The sequence below is a fragment of the Protomyctophum bolini genome (assembly GCF_963924005.1).
Source record: "Protomyctophum bolini genome assembly, chromosome: 6".
NCBI lineage: Eukaryota > Metazoa > Chordata > Actinopteri > Myctophiformes > Myctophidae > Protomyctophum > Protomyctophum bolini.
In genome coordinates, this window is record NC_137867.1 from 16,198,059 (window position 1) to 16,221,459 (window position 23,401).

At 40.5% G+C, this 23,401-nt stretch overlaps 1 protein-coding gene and 1 long non-coding RNA gene across 2 annotated transcripts; one reads left to right on the forward strand and one right to left on the reverse strand.

Annotated features, from left to right (window-relative positions):
• Positions 1 to 288: 288 nt before the first annotated feature.
• Positions 289 to 2,341, forward strand: LOC308316726. The gene is made up of 3 exons (XR_013964200.1): positions 289 to 376; positions 816 to 902; positions 2,030 to 2,341. It is a non-coding gene; the product is annotated as an uncharacterized lncRNA (long non-coding RNA).
• A 6,248-nt stretch (positions 2,342 to 8,589) lies between these two features.
• Positions 8,590 to 22,565, reverse strand: crhbp (corticotropin releasing hormone binding protein). The gene is made up of 7 exons (XM_080766712.1): positions 22,439 to 22,565; positions 22,188 to 22,275; positions 20,753 to 20,910; positions 16,612 to 16,822; positions 13,330 to 13,484; positions 10,443 to 10,563; positions 8,590 to 9,225 (listed from the first exon to the last, which is right to left on the reverse strand). Exons 1-7 carry the CDS (start codon positions 22,517 to 22,519, stop codon positions 9,071 to 9,073), a joined length of 969 nt encoding a protein of 322 aa, XP_080622838.1. The 5' UTR covers positions 22,520 to 22,565; the 3' UTR covers positions 8,590 to 9,070.
• Between the last annotated feature and the right edge of the window lie 836 nt (positions 22,566 to 23,401).

Consider the following 23,401-nt stretch of genomic DNA (forward strand, 5'->3'; position numbering starts at 1 on the left):
ATGGGAGGACAGATCGAGGACGGAGATCTGGGTAGACGCTGGAGGACTTCCGACCTGGGCCTGGATGTATGGGAGGACAGAGGACGGAGATCTGGGTAGACGCTGGAGGACTTCGGTGAGGAACTCGACAGTACGAACCGCTTTAGGGTTGGGGCTTTTTTATAGGCTTTATAGTAAAAAGCCAATAATCGTCCGTTGCCGATAATCGGTCAATCCCTATTCTCACCCACACACAGCAAAGCTAATTTGGGGTGCGTGTGTGTCTGTCTGTCTGTCTTTCGTTCTTTGTTAGACTGGAGATCTCAGCCGATGCCCGAGATCCGAAGCTTTCCTGTTTCCGCTGAGGACTTCTGGGAGGCTCGGATGGAGCTGGAAGGTTCGGTAGACATCACTGGAACCCGTTTAGGCCTGTCGGAATTTGAGGTTTTATAATGGCCGATTTAATTGTTTCTCAAATAAATTACTAGTAACAATTTAATTGCGTCATAACATAACATTCTAAATAAAACTTTGGCTTTTGTAGGCTTTGTAAACAAAAAGCTGCACATGTCATAATTCAACAACTTTATACACTAAAAGAGAAGAAAATTACAAAGTGACACGTTTAGAGCTTGTAGATCGGTTGCTTCCATTATTTCTTTAAAATGTTTGACAATATATGAACATTTTCAACATGGAGACGATTATGACTAATCTCTAAAAAGTATCTCAAATACTTGGCGATTAGGTAATTGTGACAGGCCTAAATCCTTCTAGTTGTGTTTTTTATATCATGTTCTGTAATCAGTTGGGGTTGACTATAGACTTTTTTTTAGGAACAAGATCATCATGCCGGTGAAGAGCACGTTTCTAGCCGATGGAGCAACTATTTCTGATCACCTTTGGAGTTACATCACAGCAAGGTAACTATACAACACACGCACACACTATGATCATGACATGACATCAGCTTGTGACTGCAACTTGTTCCTGTTCGCAGATGACTCGGCACTGCTAGTCTCGGACAGGAACAAACTGCAGGTTGAAAAGGCCCTCAGCTCTGAACTCGGTAGAATCTGCACCTGGCTCGCTGATAACAAACTATCTTTACACCTGGGAAAAACTGAATCCATTCTCTTTGGATCTAATAGTAATCTCAGCAAGGCAAATGGCTTCTTGGTTAGAGTTGGTGACAATGTTATCACACGTAAAGATGAAATTACCTACCTAGGTTCCATCCTGGAGGCTAATCTTTCCGGTGATAAAATGGCCACCAACGTAATCAAAAAAGTCAACCAAAGAACAAGATTCCTTTACAGGATCTCCTCACTGGTCAACAAAAACACCTTGAAGACCTTAACAGGAGCCCTCGTACAAGGTTTCTTTGACTATGCATGTACCACAGCACCTCAAAGGCCCTTAAAACTAGGCTCCAGACCTCTCAAAACAAACTGGTCAGGCTCCTACTTGGCCTCACCCCCCGAACCTACCTCACTCCTGCCCACTTTGACAGGCTGGAATGGCTTAGGGTCGACGACAGAGATTCGATACACCACCAAGATACCCATGTACCTGTCTAGATACTTCCTTTATGTTAACGAAGTCCACACCTGCACAACACCAGAGGGAGTGCAACGAACCATGTACAACCCAGATTCGGCACAAACAAGGGACTAAATTATTTTCACTCCTATGCCACCAAAATGTGGAACGCCCTACCAACAGTCATTAAGACATGTGACTCCCTTTTTCCCCTCACTGTATACGTTTATTTTCCCTTTTTACCTCCTTTATGATGAATTCCTGTTCTGTTCTTTGACTATATAGAAGTGTCTTATTTGTACGTCTCTAAATGTTTTGAAGAATTGAACATGGTGGACCCTCTTGTAAACAAGTGTAATGCTTAATTGGGTCGTCCACTTGCAGTTAACAGTCTTTGTATTGAGTTTGTGCTTGACATGTACTGTAATTCTGCAAACTGTTAATAAATATTTCAATCAATATTGTTTTATGAACAAAGTAGTAATGAGCATTTCTTTCTTTTCTTTAGGACGTTGCTGGTCTCCTGTGTGGCTCCATCTGGAGGTCACCAGGGTTCTGAGTCACTCAGATCCTGACTGGTAGTGGTGATATGTAGATGTGATCAATCAGGGCTCTTTGAAAATAATAAACAATAAAATAATAAACCAATATAAATAACTAGATCATAATGTAAATAAATGGATAAAACGAACGATAAAAAAATAGATTATAGTAAATTAAAATGGTAAAATAAATGTAAATTAAAATAGTAAATTAAATTAGTAATACATAAAATAAAATTAGTAATAGCATAGTAATGGATAAAATAAATATAATTAGTAATATAGACAATAATACATAAAATAAATTAAATTATCAATATAGTAATGCATAAAATTAGTAATCACAGTAATACATAAAATAAATAAATGCATAAAAAATAAAATTAGTAATAACAGTAATACATAAAACAAATACAATTTGTAATGCATGAAGTAAAATTAGTAATAACATAGTAATACATCAAATAAATACAATTAGTAATATAGTTATACATAAAATTAGTAATAACATAGTAATATATAAAATACAATTAATACATAAAATAAATTCAATTACTTTGTGTTATAGAATGGCACAAACAAACAAACAAACATATCAATCACATCTACATATCACAACCAGGCTATATTGCCAGCAGGCAGGTGGACTGTAGACTCACTACAGCTGTCACAATGTGATATACTTTGTTTTGACCCAACTGGCCTCCAAGGAGAGGCGAGCATGGAGCCGGACATCTGATGATACACGAGAGAAGACGCCATAGTCAAAAAAAATTGTAATAAAAGTAATATGTTTTATGTTGATTGTAATTTATGCATGATGCCATATATCTGTAAATATTCATTATTTTCTTGTTAATAAATTATTGCATTTATACCCGGGTGTCCGTTATGTGTCCATTACCCTTAGATCGCGCCGCTGTGGATTTATTTATTTCCCAAATGGTCTAAAAATGAGTTATTTAGCACTTTTACCAATGAATTGGCCTATACACAGACAACGACTGATTAGCCTATTTTGGACGATATGGGTCTTTTCTCTCGAGTCAGTGTGTAGTCTCACTATAGTCTGTGTAGATTACCCGGCAGTGTTGCTGCCCCTCCCGGGAGTCGCGGCTCATGGCTCTTCACAGACTGCACAGAGACGGCAGTCACTCCGCTGAACGTGTCAGTGTTGCTGCAGTGGTGTGAACTGTGAACCGTGCGGGCACTGGTGGTGGTGCTGAGTTCTGACAGCCGAGTCACAGCTTCTTCTGAATTACTTTATCTTTGCCTTGGAAAATACATTTTGCGTTTTGCTGTCTCCCAAAACAAACCAGCGCGCGCTACTGTTTGCTACAAAGCGACTGGAAGCGGACGAGCTTTACAGACATACCAATAGTAGCCAATCATATGCTGATTAGGCCAGTTGCTGTATAGCCTACCTACCCGATCACCAGGGACCAACAACACACACACACAATAGCCTTCTATATAATGCTGCGCACATATATTATATATATTTAAAAAAAATACCCAGCATAATTTTTGGGAAGGCTAAGCCTTCCCTAGCCTTATACACACCCGCCGCCTATGGGCACTGTACTGTAGGCATATAATACCTGGCTAGGTGAAAACAAAAGAAACCTGATTAGCATTTGAGTACTTTTAACACCTCTGAACAGCCGGCGGAGAGGTTCACATTTTCGGAATTTTGCGACAGTCACAGAGGGTCAATAATTCCCAGAAAATCTGTAATGTTAATATAAAATGTCCACGAAAATCTTCATGGGGGTTAAAAGGGGCTATTTAATTCTTCATGGGGGCTACAGCCCCATAGCCCCCACAGACTCGACGTCGTTGGTTTCGGCCTCAGGTGCCTTCGTCAGGTAAGACGAAGTATTGCAGAGCATTCTCTGTCACATCATTTCGGGCAGTGTTCAGTAAAAAAACATTTCTAGGTAAATATAATATTGGTTCTCCAGACAATAGGGAAAGGATATTGAGCCAGTTTGTTGTTTAGCAATATTTGGTTGCTCTGATGTGACAAGGGCCCGTCCTTCCCACCGAAGACGGAAGACGAAGGCAGGTATCGGTTGCTGCAAAAATATGTACTGTATACTGATAAACCGGAAGTCACCAACTTCTCCATGTTTCAAGAGATGGCTCAACGAGATGCTCTCCATTGCTAAGCTGGAACAAATTCGTTATGGCAGACAGAATACACAAGCTAGGATCAGCGTCTTTAAATCTGAGGCCATGGTTCTCAGCAGGAAACCGATGGATTGTGCAGTCCAGGTAGGTTTGTGTGTGTGTTTACGTGGCTAAAACACTGTGATTATTCCACTATAATATTAAATACACAATGTTAACACTAGAGTTGATGGATGAAAGACATGGGAATAGAAACGTACAAGAATGACTGAAAGCTTTTCTCCAACCACAGAGCAGAGGCTTATATCGTATGCAGCCATGGCATGCAGTGATGTTCCAGTTTTTTATTTGCCAGGGACCAACAGTAGAGGGCAGACTAATATTACTGACCAACACAGTAAGAGGCCATTGAACTCGGAAAGGCCAGGTCCTATACAGTGATACTTGGTTGGTGTGAAAAATACAATTCATCACCTTCTGAGATAAAGTTACCTATACAAATTGTATACAGTCAATTAAAATCACACCCGTGTGAAGTGAGGGGCGCTCTTATCGTCGTACATCATCCATTCATTGTCAATGGGAATTTAATGTTTGTGTAAAAAAAAAAAAACTACACTATAGCGTATAGCTGAATATAGGAGGGGCTAGCGCCCCTCAAAAAAAAACTACACAGCTGTTTTCTTCATGTTGCCCTGTGTGTTGAAGGTGCCTCTTTGAAGACCTGCCAGCACTGATAGGCTACATTAGTGCTGTTGCTGTATGACTATTACAGCAATAGCACTATGCAATTTTTATTTAAAGTTTAATAAAAAAGGAGCTGAAAAACACCATGCTGAATTTTCAGTAAACATCTACACCCCAACTATTTATTCAGTAGCCTCGATACCTAGGCTTTCATTTATTTAGTCAGTGACAAAATAGCAAAACATAAAAAACACCACTTAGCTGTACAACTTCCATGTGTGCTTTGCTCCACACTCACTTGAGTGCCAGAGATACAAAGATCAGTTAATCTATGATGATAAGAAGAAAAACTCTCTCACCAAAGAAGACCTAAGTTTGAACAATACAAATAACAGAAGACCTAGCAGTCTTTAGCTATGGAATAGTGTTTTGACAAAGCTACAGTATAATGATTAGATGGTTGCCATTTTTCAGATAAAAGGAATAGCTTCCTTCTGGTTAAACTTTTCCTCTTGTTGGAAAGTGGGAAGTGGTAGAAAACATAGTTTTGCGCTGCGGTTGTTATTTAGATTTTATAACATAATGCACATGTGCGATGAATTTGCAAAGAGAGTCAAACTACAGTAGTAAAGAGAAATAGAAGTAGTGTGAAGTGACAAATGATGCTTCTGTTGTGATGTTCAGAGCACTTAATGACCTGACGGTTATTATGCTTCTGTTGTGATGTTCAGAGCACTTAATGACCTGACGGTCAGATTTAAAAAATATATATTAATGCAGCTTTCATCCATATATGGACACCGATGTTTACAATCGTTCATATAATTACTGTTAATGTTTTCCTTGTGAATATAATACATTCCTTGTGAACTTTCATGAATGTCATCTATGTTTAAGCTCACAGTGTGAAGAGAAGAGAGAGAAAAGATAAGAGAATAGATTTGAGAGGGGGAAAAGGATGGCACCAAGTATAGATCCCTGGCCCTGGGGGACCCTGGCCTATTAAATAAATAGGGTTAAATAAAAGATATACATTCACACATAATTTAAAATAAATCACATATATCATATCATATGAAACATATTTGTTTATTCATGTTAATCTAACTTGACAAATTGCACTCGAACCCCAGCATAGCCAAACATAGGCAAAGAGATTTGGTGGACGGAAAAAGGTCACTCCAAGTACAGAGCCAAGTCGTGTTGTTTTTTAAGAGATTGATTTACTTCACATCAAGTTTGTTGACTTATATTTCTTTCTTTGGACAGTGAGTGCTATTGTACTCATCTACTGCCTCTGTTGCCTGCAACAGAGGCAAACATTGTAAATCATTGTAAATCATGTTATTAGCTTAGAAAAGCTCCTGGATAGACGGAAAAGGGAACCAATGTTGTAGAAGGCAACATATTTCCAATATGCGTACAAAGTGTATTATTGTGCTGATGATGTCATTCCCCCGTTGGTGTATTCATCAACCACCTCAGTGTGTCTAATATGTTAATAAGAGGGAATCTAATTCCGTACAGGGTCATAGCTCATTCACTCGGATTTCTTACCCCTGGAGTGATGAACTCACTTCCAGAAATATGTAGGCCACAATAAATACATTGAGTGATGTCTGTACCAATTAATTTCCAGAGACGAATAATTAGACGTTTATCCATTTCAATGCCATCTTCTGAGGTGTTTGTTTCAGTAATGGACAGTGAAAAGTGTTACACATCCAGGGCGAAGGGGAAAAAAAGAAAACATCCGGCGGTTTAATTGAATCATCACGGCTGAGCTGTTTTGAGATTAATTCCTCGTAAGGAGAAGATCAAAAGCGAGCCACAGTTAGAAGGATGTCATGTAGAATAAGAGCACTGAAGCTTATGGTGTAATCCCATTAAGAGCACTGCGTATATTCACATACGAGAAGCCAACATTTGAGACAGACTGCACAATGCTGTGGACGTTTAAAACTCCATCGTCACTGCTGGGGGTGACAGGCCACAAAACAAAGCTGGTAACAATAAGACCTCTCAGGGTCGTCACAATGTGGTGTTCCATGAATTTGGGATAGCGTTCCTGGGATCAGAGCTTTGATTTTTAGATGCTGTTTGACCATCACAAAGCCATTGCACATTTTGTCTCTGGAACTGATTGGATTAAATTAAATAAGAGAAATGCATGCGTCACTGAGTGTTGCTAATTGCCAAGGACATACTTGAATACAGTGGGACTACACACACACACACACACACACACACACACACACACACACACACACACTCTCCCACACAAGCTAATCATTGATCTATAAATATAGACATAATTTGCATAGTTTTTGAAGCCTGGTTTTGTGTGTGTGTGTGTGTGTGTGTGTGTGTACACATGCCCATCTACTGTAGTGTGTGTATGCACATTATATGTAACGTGTGTGAGTGTGTGTGTGTGTGTGTGTGTGTGTGTGTGTGTGTGTGTGTGTGTGTGTGTATATATATATATATATATATATATATATATATATATACTCATAACCACGATTACTTTTAAAATCTGTTGGACCAACAGCCCTCTCCTGACTGATATCCAAAAGGTCATGCCCAGTCACAGTATGTATATGAAATTTCATCACATCACGGTGTGCAAACCAGATGCATAAATCACCCAGTATCTGGCTGGTGTGGGTACTGGACTGTAACTCATGGGAAACATTTGAATCCAATTACATAGTTGGTACATAGTTGTGGGGAAGAGACTACCCAGACTACCCAGTGATGGCACATAAACCGCATGTACTATATACGGCATTGCATGCCATTGCCAGTGTCGCAGAAAATACCCAAGCTCAGACGTGTTACGGTGCGACATGTTGTGAGCTTGTAGATCTGTTCATTTTGGAACACGACACCGGCACACAAGGAAGCTAAAGCAAGCATAACAGTAGATATTAAACGTGGATGTACAGCTGCGACATCAAAAGGAACAAAATCTTATCTATGGAACACCCGAGGTTCAAACCTGTGTGTCCTGCGTGGGAAACAACAGCTACTCTCATGGCTATGCAGAGACCACGGGAGGGGCAGCTGGGTGATCAAAGATCATAAAAGAGCACATTCATCATTCATGCTTTGTGCATGTTGATTTTGGGGGGATGTATTTTGAGGGGGTCACTCGTGCCATTTCACACCAGAAATGTAGTATGTAATAGAAGCAAATATGTTCCACAATAGCTTGGTCCATGTAATTCCTGCTATTACACTCCCCAGTACTATGCCTCCTAAATCTCTATTTCTCTATGAGCTAGACCAGAGCTAGACTTAATTATCACATTCATTGGAAGTAGGAGGAAACAATTAGCCTGACTGTGTACAAACCAAGTTGATTGCAATGCAGCTGCAAGATTAACATGGTGGGAGGGCACTTGACCTCACTGCATTAGGTGAAGGGGGAAACTAACACTGACTGTTCCAGTTCATTTTAATTAAATAATTATAAGTAATAATAATAATTATTTGTCAAATGTTTTGCTTGATAAGGGCTACGGGTGTTGGGCACGCCATATTTTGTTTTGAAAAATCAAAATCAAAGTGCCTGGCTACTCTGCTTCTGCTCTAGGAGACCCCTGAAAGGGTCCAGGGTCGTGGTATACACTCTCAGATATAAATGAACATTTAGGATTTTACTGTGTAGTATGTCAAGTAAAAGAACAGTTGAAAGTGCTTCGTCATGCAAGTAAGATTTATTTCTAAAACATAAATACAATATGCTTGGTAAAGACGGTACATTTCCTTAAGAACAGAGCAGCTGATGTGAACTAATGATACAATAATGGCTTGATTTTCGACTGCTCTCCCAAAAGTTTAATTTGACATCATTTCAGGAAGAAAAGAAGACAGATAACCTCCATTTCAAGGACCATTATATGTGATTAAAAAAAATAGAAATCTTCAAATAAATACGCCATGATAAATTGTTAGTAGATATCTGAATACAACATTTCTCAAAACATGATATATTTATTTAGGGAAATATAAATCATGTGTGTGCATGTGCGCGTGTGCGTGTGTGTGTGTGTGTGTGTGTGTGTGTGTGTGTGTGTGTGTGTGTGTGTGTGCATGTGCGTGTATGTGTGTGTGTGACTGTGTGTGTGTGTGTGTGCGTGCGTAAGCTGGTATGCATGTACTTACACATGCATGCCAACTCATTCCACAGTGCAGAAGTCATCTAGAGTGTTTTCACTTGTTTTGGGCAGTTCGCTGCGTTCCAGTATTCTGTACTGGAAGGAAACACGGTTGATGTAGTTCCCACTGGACACCAGCCTCACCACTGAGTTATCACAGCCAATCTTCATCTGGGCTACAGCAACACAGAGGGGAATAAATGGTGGTTGGAACACAGCCAAAACAATCCAGCAAACAGCCAACACATCTGGCTGGAGCCTGCTTCGATATTCACACATATACTCATCCACGCAAAAATGTTAACTTGGGACTAGCGCCACAGGTGCTAATTAATCACTATAGTGTATAGCATAGGATGGTATAGGCATGGGCGATATCAACTACCAATATTAAATGTCTTCTTCATATTTAAAAAAAAACAAGAGTAGTGAAAATAGCCAATCTACAAGCTCACAATGCATTATGCAAGTCATTTCTGAAAAAGTTGGCACATTTGGTAAGGATAAAATAAGGTTTGTTGGGGGTCCAACAAAATACAGTAGACAGAACAATACAACAAATACATGCATACAAAAAATGAGGACAAAAAAAAACGAAACTAAAAGCTCTCCTGAATCTGGCCGCTTCCAATTTACCCGAGCAGTGCCACGATGATGGCACGTTCTGATTGAGTATCAAGTTTCAATGCAATCTATAGTGACAAGCGTCTCGATGCATGTGTGGAGAAAACCTCAACATTGATGCTACTGCAGAGTGTCCAAACAATCAATCAGAGAACCCAACCTGTGCTCTGGAATAGGCATAGACTAGGGATATACATGAGGGATATGAATGTTAAACTAACAATTGTGTGTGTGAAAGTAATCAATACTGAGCAAATACATGGCATAAAATGTGCATTGCATTGAGTGTCTGGGGCACTCATGCCTGCCTGCCCCAACCGGGTGCAGCTGCTGGCTTTGAACGCCTAGATCACCGTTGCTGTCGCTGGGCGTGGAATATGCACACACTACACAGACTGCACTGCTGGCGTGAATACAGCATGATTAAAACCAGGATAAGATAACACTTATGTCATACAGTATCAACATAATTCAATACCCCAAATCCCAGATGATCTAGTCTCATATCACAATCTCAATATAAAAGGGATATATTACTCAGCCCTACTATGATAAGGTATGTCATTAGTGTAGTATAGTATAATGTAACAGCACAGCAGAGCACAGGTTACTACAAGCAGTAGGCTAGCATCTTCCTCAGAAACAGTCCAGCAATTATAAAATAGGAATGTCCTGAATTTCCTGAATGCCCTGATAAATCTGTCGCTATAGTACGCATTTCTGCCACAAAAAAAAGACAAAAAAACACATGAGACAGTTCTGCACTCACCCAGTGTACTGTGAGAGAAACAAAAGTCAGCTACGGGGAACATCTTAGATGTGTCCACCCCGTTACCTCCCAGCAGCTCCACATAGTCTCCTGATCCTGAGCAGCCTGACCATACCCGCCTCTGTAGAAGATGGCAAAGAGATCCCCGTATATGAGCATAAAAGGGACATTGACAGACAGATACAGGGTACTACAACAAGGTGTACAACAGGGATTGCATAACTGTGTGGTGCATGCATTCCCACGTAGCATCGTTCCCGACTTGCATTGTTGCTGAGGTCTAGTCATTGAGCTTTTTTTTTGAATGGGTAAAAAGCCCCTCTGGGAAGTAGACGATTCTAGGTTTGATTCCCAGCTCAAGCAATCTGCCCTTGAGCAAGATGCTTAGGCCTACTGTAAGCACTCAGCCGGGTGAATCTCAAAACTGAATTTCCCTTGTGGGATGGAATAGATCTAATTATTATTACTAGGGCGCCAGCCTATTTGGGGCCATGCATGTCGGGAATGATGTTCCATTCCCCCAGTAATTTTAGTTAACCACTGGATTTTTAAAGACTGTATTCTGGTGCAACCTATCTGCCAGTCATATTATATAATATCATGGCAGATCTATTACATTTGGCCACCGACTCTGTTTTCAGATGAGGAGCCAGAGCAAAAACTTCTTTGTAAATGTTTTTATTCAAACAGACTGTCTGTATCCCTCTGACATCCCTCTAACATCTCCTAACAGATCCCTAAGGGGGGTCCATTGTGCCCGGGAGCATGGCAGATCCCCGAAGCCTCCCCACATCGGCTTAAACTACCCGACGTCCAGCTGGATGGCCAGACGACCCGTCGAGGGTCATCTTCGTTCTGTTCATCGTTCGTTCCTTCATCATGTCATGCATCGTTAATAAAATCTGTTAAATGTCCTCATTGGTGGTGTGGTCCTTGATAGTGAATAAAACTGTGAACAATATACAGCAACAACAGTCCTGTAAACAAAACAGCGATTAACATTTGTGCTGCTATGCGTCTTTTCTGTGTCTACGTCACAAACTACCTCTGTGTGCAAGCCAGTGAATCGAGCCCACGCCCTTTTCGCTTGTTCATGTAGTGGGTCCGAATCCCAACCGGCCCAAACTTGCAGTAGGCCTACCAGATTTAGCCTTTGATTTGGCCACTGAGACATTCCTCTCAGTCCTGGGGACTTGCTGGCAACAAGTCACCGCCAAAGCCTTGCCTCTTTGTAGGATCATGTTCCCGATTGTAACCCAATATGCTATTTGAAATAAATTAGCTTAAATCTTTTCACAGCACTATCCACCTTTCTTTTGACAATATTTCTGACAAGCTGGAAACATCCCATACGAAGTTGATGATTTATCGAAAACGTAAGTCCATTTAGTTGACTTATATTTATTTCTTTGGACAGTGAATGTAATTCTACTCATCTCATGCCTGTGCCGCCTATTCCCAATAAGCATATAAAGTGAATTATTGTGCCGCTGGCGCCATTCTCCCGGTGGCCAATATTTCTGACAAGCTGTAATATTTCATACTACATTGATAATTTATTGCTAAGTATTTGTTGAGAACGACAGAGAGAGAGAGAGTTTTAGCCACATTTGCTTCTGCTACACTACTGCTACTACACATTTTGACAATTTGTGATAATAAACAGATAATTTTATAATATAAACAGTACAGTACCAGTTAATGTTGTAATATTTGTGTTTTTGTTTTTATTGTAACCTCACAATATTAAGGAGTTCAACATTGCGGTCAATGTTGCAAGAGAAAAGTATTTATTAAATCTTATTGGCGACTACAAGTGCGCCATTGATCAACTTGTTAATGCTCCTGTAATAATTAAGACTGAACTCCGGTAAGAGTTTTAATATTTCTACTAAGAAAATTAAAGAACATAAGAAAACAGATCACACAAGTTTGGATGTTATTTACCCAAGTAAATTGGACAAATAACTTTGTTTTAAGCTAATAAAAAAGATACATTACTAAATAGACATGTTTTCATAAAATGAGGTCCGCACACTGACAAAATAAGCTCCACTGTTTATTGCTTGAGTCAACATTTCGATGAGCAATAATAAATCAAGCAAGGAGCTACTTTTTCCAGTGAGCGTTCCTTATTGTATGTATTGTGTATTTGTCCTGCACCTGGGCACTTGGATGTGCGTGCACTATCCTTTGCATGCCTGTTTTCAATGTTACCAATTACCATAGCTCATAGCTCATGTTCAACCTAATTGGCTACAGGTTGTGCAACTAGCATGTAAGTATAACTAACTTAACTTGAATGTGCAGTTGGACAGAGCCATTTCTCCTCTAGATCCGATCACACATTTCTAAACTCCCGCCATTTCTGTTAGTAATAACAGTTATTTGTACACAGATGAATTCAAGAAAATATTTTCCTCCTTTTTTATCATACCTTGACCTTGTTTCTAAACAAAGAATATATTTGACTGTATAAATGTACTATTTTTCACAGCTGCAAATTAGTTCATTCTAGTTCTATACTTGAACTTTTGTACTTTTTTGGTTTTATTAGTTGAAATAGAATACACTGTTTTTAACTGGATTATACCATATCTCTCAGATAAACAGCATCACTTTTCTTGACAGGTGGTTTATGCACAACATAGTTCAGCAGTTGAGTACTGCATTAAGGTCCAATTCTGTTCTCTATCTATCTCCTCCCACTCTCAAAGATTATATTGTCACTGTTGGGCAGATGTAGCTCCATATTTCTATCTTTTTCTGTGTTTTTTTTCCATCCCATTAAGAAGTGAAAATCTGTATCTTCACAATTTTTTTTATAATTTTGAAAAAAAAACTAAACTGAGAGTGAGAACGTGAGGTGGTATACCGTATGTCTGACCTGTGGTTTCAGCTCGTTGCTCTTGGCCTCACCCAGGCTGAGTTCTGTCAACTGGAACTCCACAGGGTATATGACCGAGAAGCTGCAGTTCCTGTGCTGATGGCTCAACAGCATGGTAAAGCTGCCCTCTGGACTCTGAGACATGATGTTACAGGCTGCACGCACGCACACACACACACACAATACAGTTTTCAGCATATTAATCATATTCCCATTATTGCTGTACGTAGCCTACTGTACGGGGTACATGAATGTTGAGGGTTTTTATGGAGAAATGAAAACGTTTATATATTTTCAAATATTTCACATTTTTTTCAAGATTTGTTTTGAAAATAGAAGATCTGCAAGCTCACACAAAGCTTGTAGATCTGCTATTAAGTGGTAGAACTGCTCACTTATGCTTTTGGCCTTTGTTTTCCTAGGCCTAGACCTAGACCATGGGGCGCTTGTTAATCTCTCAAGATCTGGCAACCACACAACACAGGCTGCAGGGCTGGCTCTTTAAATGCTCCCCCTCCCCCCCCCCGCCCCCTCCCCCCTCTGACTGACAGCCAGGGTTTGTCTGTTTGTTTAGAAGCAAACAGAGTGAAATAAACAACATAATAATTACACACCTCATGGAAGAGTGGAGTATATTTCTCAGTAAATGTCAGGGAATGACAGTTGAAGGAGAAACAGAAGTTTATTCATTATTATCTTCATGACAAACTGTGTTGGAAGTTTGATTCTTTGATTTGCTTCTATGGAGTCTCCAGGTGAGCTAGCTCAATGCTAGCTCTGCTAATAGGGAGCTAACTTTTGGACATGTTGATGGAATTACATGAAAGAAAAAGAAGAAGACAGCTCAAGGTACGAATTATTTCTTTCTTTCTTTCTTTCTTTCTTTCTTTCTTTCTTTCTTTCTTTCTTGCTTGCTTTTGCTTTTGCTTTTGCTTTAGACCTAGAATGCCTGTGATCATTTAATTATACTTCGTAAATTTTCATGTATCAGAGGCATAGATACCTTCCATCGTTTCCTTGTAGATATGAATATGTGCGCCATAAATGTGATAAATGCTCCGTTTGTACTCACCCATTAAATAATTCCAAAGACGTGGTGTGAAAAATGGTCCTCTAGTTTTATATCCATGTGAAAGTTCTGGCACAAAACGCGTATTTAGTGAATTATCTCCACTTTTTCAAGAGATGCACACGGACGCCTTTCTCTCCGGGCGAGGGCGGGCCGGAGTGATAGTTGAACCTTCCTATAGTATTGTAAAGTTTGCGGTCACACAATTGGCAGGTGGTGTGATTAATTACCCAGCACCTATCGCAAAGCACCTGCCAATTGTGTGACCGCAAACGTTTGTGTTTCCCTGGTCAATTGGTGATGACGTCTGCGACTCTGCGGTAAACAACAGGAAGGTTCAACTATCACTCCGGCCCGCCCTCGCCCGGAGAGAAAGGCGTCCGTGTGCATCTCTTGAAAAAGTGGATATAATTCACTAAATACGCGTTTTGTGCCAGAACTTTCACATGGATATAAAACTAGAGGACCATTTTTCACACCACGTCTTTGGAATTATTTAATGGGTGAGTACAAACGGAGCATTTATCACATTTATGCCGCATATGTTAGAGTTCTACCACAAAATACGAGGGTGTACTATGGCTCTGTATGTGAAATACTGTACATACTGTATGTAACAACAAGAGCCGTTCTAGGGCTACTTTTGCTTTAGCTTTCTTGCTTTCTTGCTTTATTGCTTTATTGCTTTGGCATTGCTAATGCAGTGGCTCTCAAAATTGATCGTTCATTACGATGACCATGCATACTCTGAATAACATGCACACGGACCACCCATCTGACCGGTGGTCCACGGACCACCCATCTGACCGGTGGTCATGTGGTGGCCCTGATCCACGGACCACCCATCTGACCGGTGGTCGTGTGGTGGCCCTGATCCACAGACCACCCATCTGACCACCCATCTGACCGGTGGTCTAGCTGGTGATCAGGTGGTGGTCCTTTCCTGATCCAGAAAAGGTTGAGAATGGTGATGTGCTAATTAATGCGATACAGGCTTGTTGTTGCTCTGCTATGTTCTGCTATGTTTGGGACCCAATGACTGGCTGGCAGTGAAACATGTGACTGTTTTCTGTCTCTGGTCTGCTCTGCTCTGCTGTGCTGTGCTGTGCTGTGCTGTGTTGTGTTGTGTTGTGTTGTGCTGTGCTGTGTTGTGCTGTGCTGTGCTGTGCTGTGCTCTGCTGTGCTGTGCTGTGCTGTGTTGTGCTGTGCTGTGGTTGATGGTACATGCACACTAGGCTGTGTGTGTGTTGTGGCTGATGTTGAAGCTATAGTGAGTTGTGACAGTTATAGGGTACGGTACAGTATGCACTTGACTAGGCCAGGCCTACTCAACTACTTAAGATGAATCAGGGATCTCAGTATTATTTTGAAATGTTTACACATTTTTTTCAGAGACTACACGACTAGTCTAACAATAAGGAAACGCACAGTAAAAAGACACATGTCTGTCTATAAGGCCAAACCTCAATGAACACAAACATCTGACCGGTGGCCCTGATTCATGGACCACCCATCTGACCGGTGGTCGTGTGGTGGCCCTGATCCACGGACCACCCATCTGACCGGTGGTCTAGCTGGTGATCAGGTGGTGGTCCTTTCCAGATCCAGAAAAGGTTGAGAATGGTGATGTGCTAATTAATGCGATACAGGCTTGTTGTTGCTCTGCTATGTTCTGCTATGTTTGGGACCCAATGACTGGCTGGCAGTGAAACATGTGACTGTTTTCTGCCTCTGAAATTGAACGCTGATATTGAAGCTGCTGTGCTGTGCTGTGCTGTGTTGTCCGCCCCGGTAACAAGATGTGCACATGCACACACTCCAGTGGGGGGAGACGTGACAAAGCACACCAAAGCCCGCCCCCGCTCGATCATGATTGGCTGAAGGCCCTTCTCTATCCTGATTGGATGAAGGCTGGGCCACGAAACCTAAGTTTTGACCCCAGGGGTTAACTGGGGACAGGGAGGAGCTCCTTATATGGTCAGCACACTCTATAGTAGGGAGGATTATCACAACAAAACAAAAGAATAAGTGATATTTGAATTAAGTGAAATCACTGAATATACCTAGACAATTTACGATGAGCCGGTCATCGTTGAGAAATAAATCCTGAAGGGGTGAACCCTGAATGGGTTTATTTCTCAACAATGAACGGCTCACCATTAATAATCCCTTAAATAGCTTGCAGCTGTGGTGTGAAGTACGCAGAGACTCACGGAAAGGGTTGTGCAGCTTTTTGACAGTGAGAGTAAACCCACTGTCTGGGCTACGGATCCTGAAGAAAACCATGGCCACGTTTTGAGAGGAGCGACTGGCTAGTCCTGGTCCAGTGGAGGAGCAGTAGTCTGTAAAGCGTTGGTGTGGAAGCAGTGGGTGGTCCTGGCTGCTGGGAAACTTCTCTCCCTTCAAAACCCAGCCGTCAAACATCTACAGGAAGAGAACAATGATCTACAGTATTGATAATAATAAGAATATCTCAGATTTAAAGTCGCTTTACATGGGGAAGGGAGACAACTAAATAATCCACTTTATTAGGAAACACACAATAATATAAGTTATGTCGATGGTGTAAAATTACTAATACCAGAACAGTAAAACAAGGGGCTTGAATCCGATTTTCTCTACTCTCAATTTTGAAAATAAACCAGAAATGCCAAAACATAATCGTGAATGAAATCCTCAGGATCATGCTTAGGCTGTATAAGCAGATAACCTGAGTGGACAGGTTAGTGTTGATGATGCATGCAACTGAGTTATTTCCCAGACAATTGGACATGTCATGTTGCAATTGGGGTGATATAAATTTCTCTAGACACAAAGCATTTGTTAGGATCATCACTGCACGTCTAAAGAAATGTTAAGTACACAATGCGACGATCCACGCCAGAAATAGTGCCCCCTTCACTTTAGTCTTTCTTGAAGACCTTTGTTTTTCTTCTTTTCTCTATTTTACTTTATTCTTGTACTTTATTCTGCTTTACATCTTATAGTTCACTTTACTTCTTCTAGTCAGAGGATATTAATTAAATCTGGAAATAAATTCTTCACCACTGTGTTTGTAAAGGTGTCTACTAACATCCCACATTGGTTTCTATTCAACCACCCTAGGGGATTTCTTTGAGAGCTGCTGAAAGTTGGGGTACCATCAACAACCAATATAAGGCAAAATGTTCTACATTTCTAGGGTTTTTATGATTCTGAATCCATTCCAAGCAATAGTTTTGCAGGAAAAACACTCCTTGGGCTAAGAAAAAAGGGCCATAGCCTGAGGTCAGTGGCTAGTGGCTATCTATAGACACACTATAAAATAGGGATTAAGTAGTTCATGTTCATGTTACTTCCATATACATTCCAGGTAAGACAGAACGCTGCCTGCTAGGGGTATGATTCAGAGGGGCTGGCGTATGCTGAAAGCTTAGGTTACACCAAGACAGCTGCTGCCTTCTTCCTGGGAGAAATATGCAGCTTCCCCATTTTTCCTACCCGATTACGCACCTGTGGGTGGAGGGAGAGGCGGGGGGGGGGCAAGGCGACGGCCGTAGTTACAGTTAGTTGAATCGTCAAAACTCCTGCATTTGATCATCCATTTATTCCATTAGATTACCAGCGGTCCCCAAACGTTTTTGCCCGTTACCTCCTGGCCTAGCAAAATGTTAATGATTATGGCAAAAATCACAGAATGTCACTGCACTGAGAGATATGCAGCTGCCAGTATACTCCCGCAGCTGCGTTATACATCTCCTTACAACAGTGTTTTACCAAAGTTTGGTGTTTGTGTTAAATAAAACTATAAAGCGCTACACAAAGGGTGCACGCAGACCATAGACCATTTTGCAGACCATTATGCAGACCATAGACCATTTTGGGATTTTATCCAGAATGAAAACATTCTCTTAGGTAAATGAGTGTACATTTCCCATAATAGCCTATAGCCACTATAATGTTTTATTTATTACATAACTTAATATGCTACTGGCTGTATTCTTCTTGGAAAAATATAAAAAGTGGAATGGAAAGGCTGCCTATATTATTTTACTTATATTGACCAATTTAGTATAGGCGTTTCAGAATTTTTATTTGTACTGTCGTGAAAGTTTATAATAGTTAGAGGAATTCAGTTTCCAGCAAACTGGACATTTGGACTGAATGTTTCCTTTATCCTCGTGTTGGGCTTCTGTTTTCGCTGAAGTTTTATTTGTGTTGTTTCAGTCATAAGCGCTCGTTCCACAGCCGTCTGCCTTGACTTGAGTAGTGGAAAAAAGCGGAGAGACCACATCAGAAGTAACTTGGCAGAACTCCACCATATAGAGTGGCGCAGTCCCTCCCCCTTTCAGAACAACGAACGGCCCAAATGAAAACATTTCCCCATAGGCAGTTTTTATTTAATTTTTTTAAAGACCTTTTAAGCGTTGTACGAAGCCAACTCTTGTCGTGACAAATCATGACAACACACACAATATTTCGGGCCAAACAAAAAAACGGCAGGTTACAACACTTTCTTTGTTGTTTTTCTTCTTTGTAATTATTTGTTTGGTCCAAAATATTGTGTGTGTTGTCATGATTTGTCACGACAAGAGTTGGCTTCGTACGACGCTTATAAGGTCTTTAAATAAATTAAATAAAAACTGCCTATGGGGAAATGCATTGCGTTTTCATTTCCTGGGCCGTTCGTTGTTCTGAAAGGGGGAGGGACTGCGCCGCTCTATAGGACAGCCACCAAGCCCAGGGAGAATTACAAAGTCTTGTGTCCCAAATCTTCTCCCTTCAACTTCTGTCACAGTAACCCTGCCACCGATACATGTTACATGCCTACACATACTGGACTGCCGTGTAACTGGCTGGCAGGGCTCCAAGTTCCTCTTTGCCCAAGGTAAACGGACCACATAAAGGGGGTACACAGAGCCATTTGGCTCCTTAAAAACCAACCGTTATGCAGCAGGGCACTGGGTACTAAACTCCTCAGAATGTCTCAAATCCTCAGTGTTCATTTAAATGTATAACTTAAAGGTCATGTAAGTGAAATTATGTAAAGGGAGGGTGTTAATAAGTTGCATCTTAAAAATGTCAACCAATCATGAGAGAAAACTACATTTTCGAATTTGCCTGCTCAATTTTTTGGGTTCATCACTTCTAGTTTCACTTGTTTTTCCTGTAGCCTGTATGAGTTTGTCTTGATTGGATGAAATTGGTATGCTGACCTGGTTATATAGGCTACTACTCTAATCTGTACATAGTGGAATGTTAATAAGAATAGAAAACTACATTTAATACATTGAGCATTCTATGTTATTAATTTAAATCACATTGTTTAACTGTAATGAAAACATTTCTCCATTTTGTGCAATAATGCAAGACTAGTCACTTCAGTTGAATCTTTGAGACAGGAGGGTTCAGTGCTCAAAATGTGCAATGATTGCAATGACCCTATGGGAATATAGAGCTATTTAACACTTGTTACAAACAAACAAACAAATTGAGGTGCTGTAATAATATACAGCATCTCTAACTCTCAGACTGCATTTCTACACGTTGTGTCAGGAAGGTAAACATGCATGAATAGAAGTTAAAAGCTCCCACGTTAATGCGAGCCTCGCATAACACAGTAGTTCTCGAAGTGGTTCCTTGAGGGAGTTACAAATGGAACGAAATGGACCGGTTGAGATCTTGATGTTAAACCGTTTGAGAACCAATATAATCACTGTGTCTGTCAGCATTTTGATTGATTGATTGATTGATTGAAGTATTTATTAACAGGTTGCAGAATTACAGTACATTTCAAGCACAACTCAATACTAAAAACTTTTAACTGTGAGTGGACGACCAATAAAGCATTAGAATTGTTTACAAGAGGGTAAACAGGGTTGAACCTTATTCAATTCATTATAACATTTAGAGACATAAACTTCTATATAGCCAAAAACAAATCATCATCATAAAGGAGGGAAAAAGGGAACATGCAGAAAACATAATAATAATAATAATATCTCAAACTTATATAGCACTTTTCTGAGTACCCAAAGACGCTTTACATGGGGGGGCATATACATACAGTGAGGGGAAAAGGGGGTGGATTCAGATTTTACGGGGGCCAGTTTAGAATCCATACGTAAGTGCCCTTTAAGAGCGGTTTTGAAGGAGTCAAGGGATTCACATGTCTTAATGATTGTTGGTAAGGCGTTCCACATTTTGGTGGCATAGGAGCGAAATTAATTTAGTCCCTTGTTGGTGCCGAATCTGGGTTGAACATGGTTTGTTGGGCTCCCTCTGGTGTTGTGGGTGTGGACTTTGTTGACATTAAGGAAGTATTTAGACAGGTACATGGGTTATCATTGTTTGTTTGAGGGGAGGTAGACCTGCCTTGATGAAGTCTCCAGCAGCGCAGTCGATATTGACATCTGACAGCTCCAGGTTGATGACCTCACTGGGTTCTGCGATGATGAAGGCAGCACAGGCTTGCTGGGGCCGAGAGGCCACGAACGTGAACTTGCCCTCAGATGCCAACATGTCCAAGCATCCTAAAATACACATGCATGTATGGACACGCACGCGTGCGTGCGCGCGCACACACACACACACACACACACACACACACACACACACACACACACACACACACACACACACACACACACACACACACACACACACACACAGATATTTTGTACCCAGTAGCCTATAATGACATTCATGAAACTAACTTGTTCAGAGATGGGTGGGTGGATGGATTAATAATGTCGTGCATGTTCGACTATATTTAGCTATTTTAACCCTACAACACTAAACATGCATGATTTTCACCAGGACGATTATATTTTTGCAATTTTCATGAGGTGGGTGGGTTTTTCAGTACCTTCATGATGCTCAGTGACATCAAGGTAGTTTTGTTTCCATGCCCACATTTTTGAGTGCTGCAACCACTCCAAGGAACAGCAATGTCCGTATCCGTGCACCTACAGTATGTGATGTTAACCCACCCATGCGCCTACCCACCCATGCGCCTATGTGACTATGAGCACGAGTATGACTATTAGTACCAGTAGGGGCGCTGTTGTGCCAGAAACAGAGAGAGAGATAGTGCTGCACTGTTAGTGCTGCACCACTCAGTTCACATGGGTGTGATTTTTCTACAGGCAGGTGTTCTGGTGAATTTCACCCATGTTTAGTGATAGCTTGATAGAGAAAAATCCAATACACTCACAATGGAGTGAATTGTTTTATTCACTGGACCATTCTCACATGGTTGGAATGGTTGGACCAAAGGATAAATTCCCAACTTAATTTATCTTTTTTTGGAATATTTTAAAAATAATAGGCCTATGCACGTTTTTTTCTTTTGATTTTGCCCCCCATGATAGGGCCCCTTATCTATTTATTTATTTTTTGTGAAAAGTCATGATGAAATATTAAAGAAGATTACCTCAAGTTGCCATGTACTGCAATATATTTTGATGAGAAATATTTTTTATGGAATATTTTATAGCCTATTGGGTAAAATATAGGCTACCCGTGTTTAGTGATGGTGTAACAAAAAATACGTTTAGTGTTCTAGGGTTAAATAATATGTCTGCAGAACTGTCTTTGAACCAATTCTCTCCTGACAAACTTAGTAGCAGTTACTTGATACAAAGCCTCTATTCAGTTGAATTCACTAAGAAGAAAAAAAGAAAAAAACAACAACACAATACACCAATAAGCTGGTAAACAGAGTTAATCATAATGACTACGTCGAACATGATTAGCCTAGGCTACTGAATAAAACCATTATGTTACAATTGTTTACAGCTGCACTTACTCAGGGGTCGACGAAAAATAAAACTCTCCGCTTCTCTCTTCTGGTCTAAATTGAGCAGAGACAGTATATTGTCCGAAGCGTCATCCTCCTGCGCATGAAAGTGAGAACAGAAAAATAAAATACATCTCGCGTCACTATGTGTTCTGCTGCTGGTTGCCTTTTGTGCTGATGCTGAACACAAGTTAAGCTAAAGTCAAGTTGAAATTCTTATAGTCTATTATTTTGACGTGTTGTAGTATAAATGCTCTTACCTCGATATAGCGAGCGAATCCTGCGCGGGATGACAGGGAGATTACAAAGAGAAACAGCTGGGCGCTCATTGGAACCGACATGGTCTCCTGGTGAAGTGAAGCTCAAGTGAAATAACGACGCGCACTGAGAGGCGGCATGCTTTTATAGGGGCGCAGCTTTTGGCGGCCCTTCATTAAAACGCTACTCTACTCTTAAATCAGGGAATCGAATTCCAAAAACATGCTGAAAGGTTATGAGGAATCACATATTTGACGTTTTGACGATCCCAAAGCAACAATTTGAAGTTTTGTACCATATATGAGCCTTGTCTGAAATAAATAAATAAACAAACAAATCAATAAAGAGTGGGCACCTAAACATTGTGGGGACCTCAATGTAAAATGTCCTGTTTGTTTTCTATAGTAAAATGTCTAGCACACATGATTTGCACCATGGTGCATCATTATAGCCTCCTTTTGTTTATGCCCATTATATGACTAGCTGGCCACAGGTGTTGTAGCATTTGGTTTACCCAACATGTTCAAATCAGGCAGACTATTTTGTATTTTCCAAATTATTTACATTGCACCATTTCCAATTTATTTATTTCTTAACATTCATTTAGAAAAATAAATTCCAATAATAGGCGCTATATGCATGGTGTTATGTGCTCTTCAGAGTGCAGATCCCGCCACCCTGGGCTGTTGCAACCATACCAGACAGTAAAGAATATGGACAAAGGGAAAAGTGACGTTTAATACCCATTGGTTTCTACAGACCCATTTTAGTTTTGAAGCCACTTTTTCTGCGAATTCCAAATAGTTTTGGAATCTCTGGTCTAGAAAAGCAACCAAAATGAATGCTATTGACTGCATGGAAGGACATAGGGTGGGCCATGAAAGCATTCATGACAATGATAATAAGGTAATAACATCAAGTTTAAAGTCCGGTCCAATCCCCATTGTAATCAATGGTGTGGTATT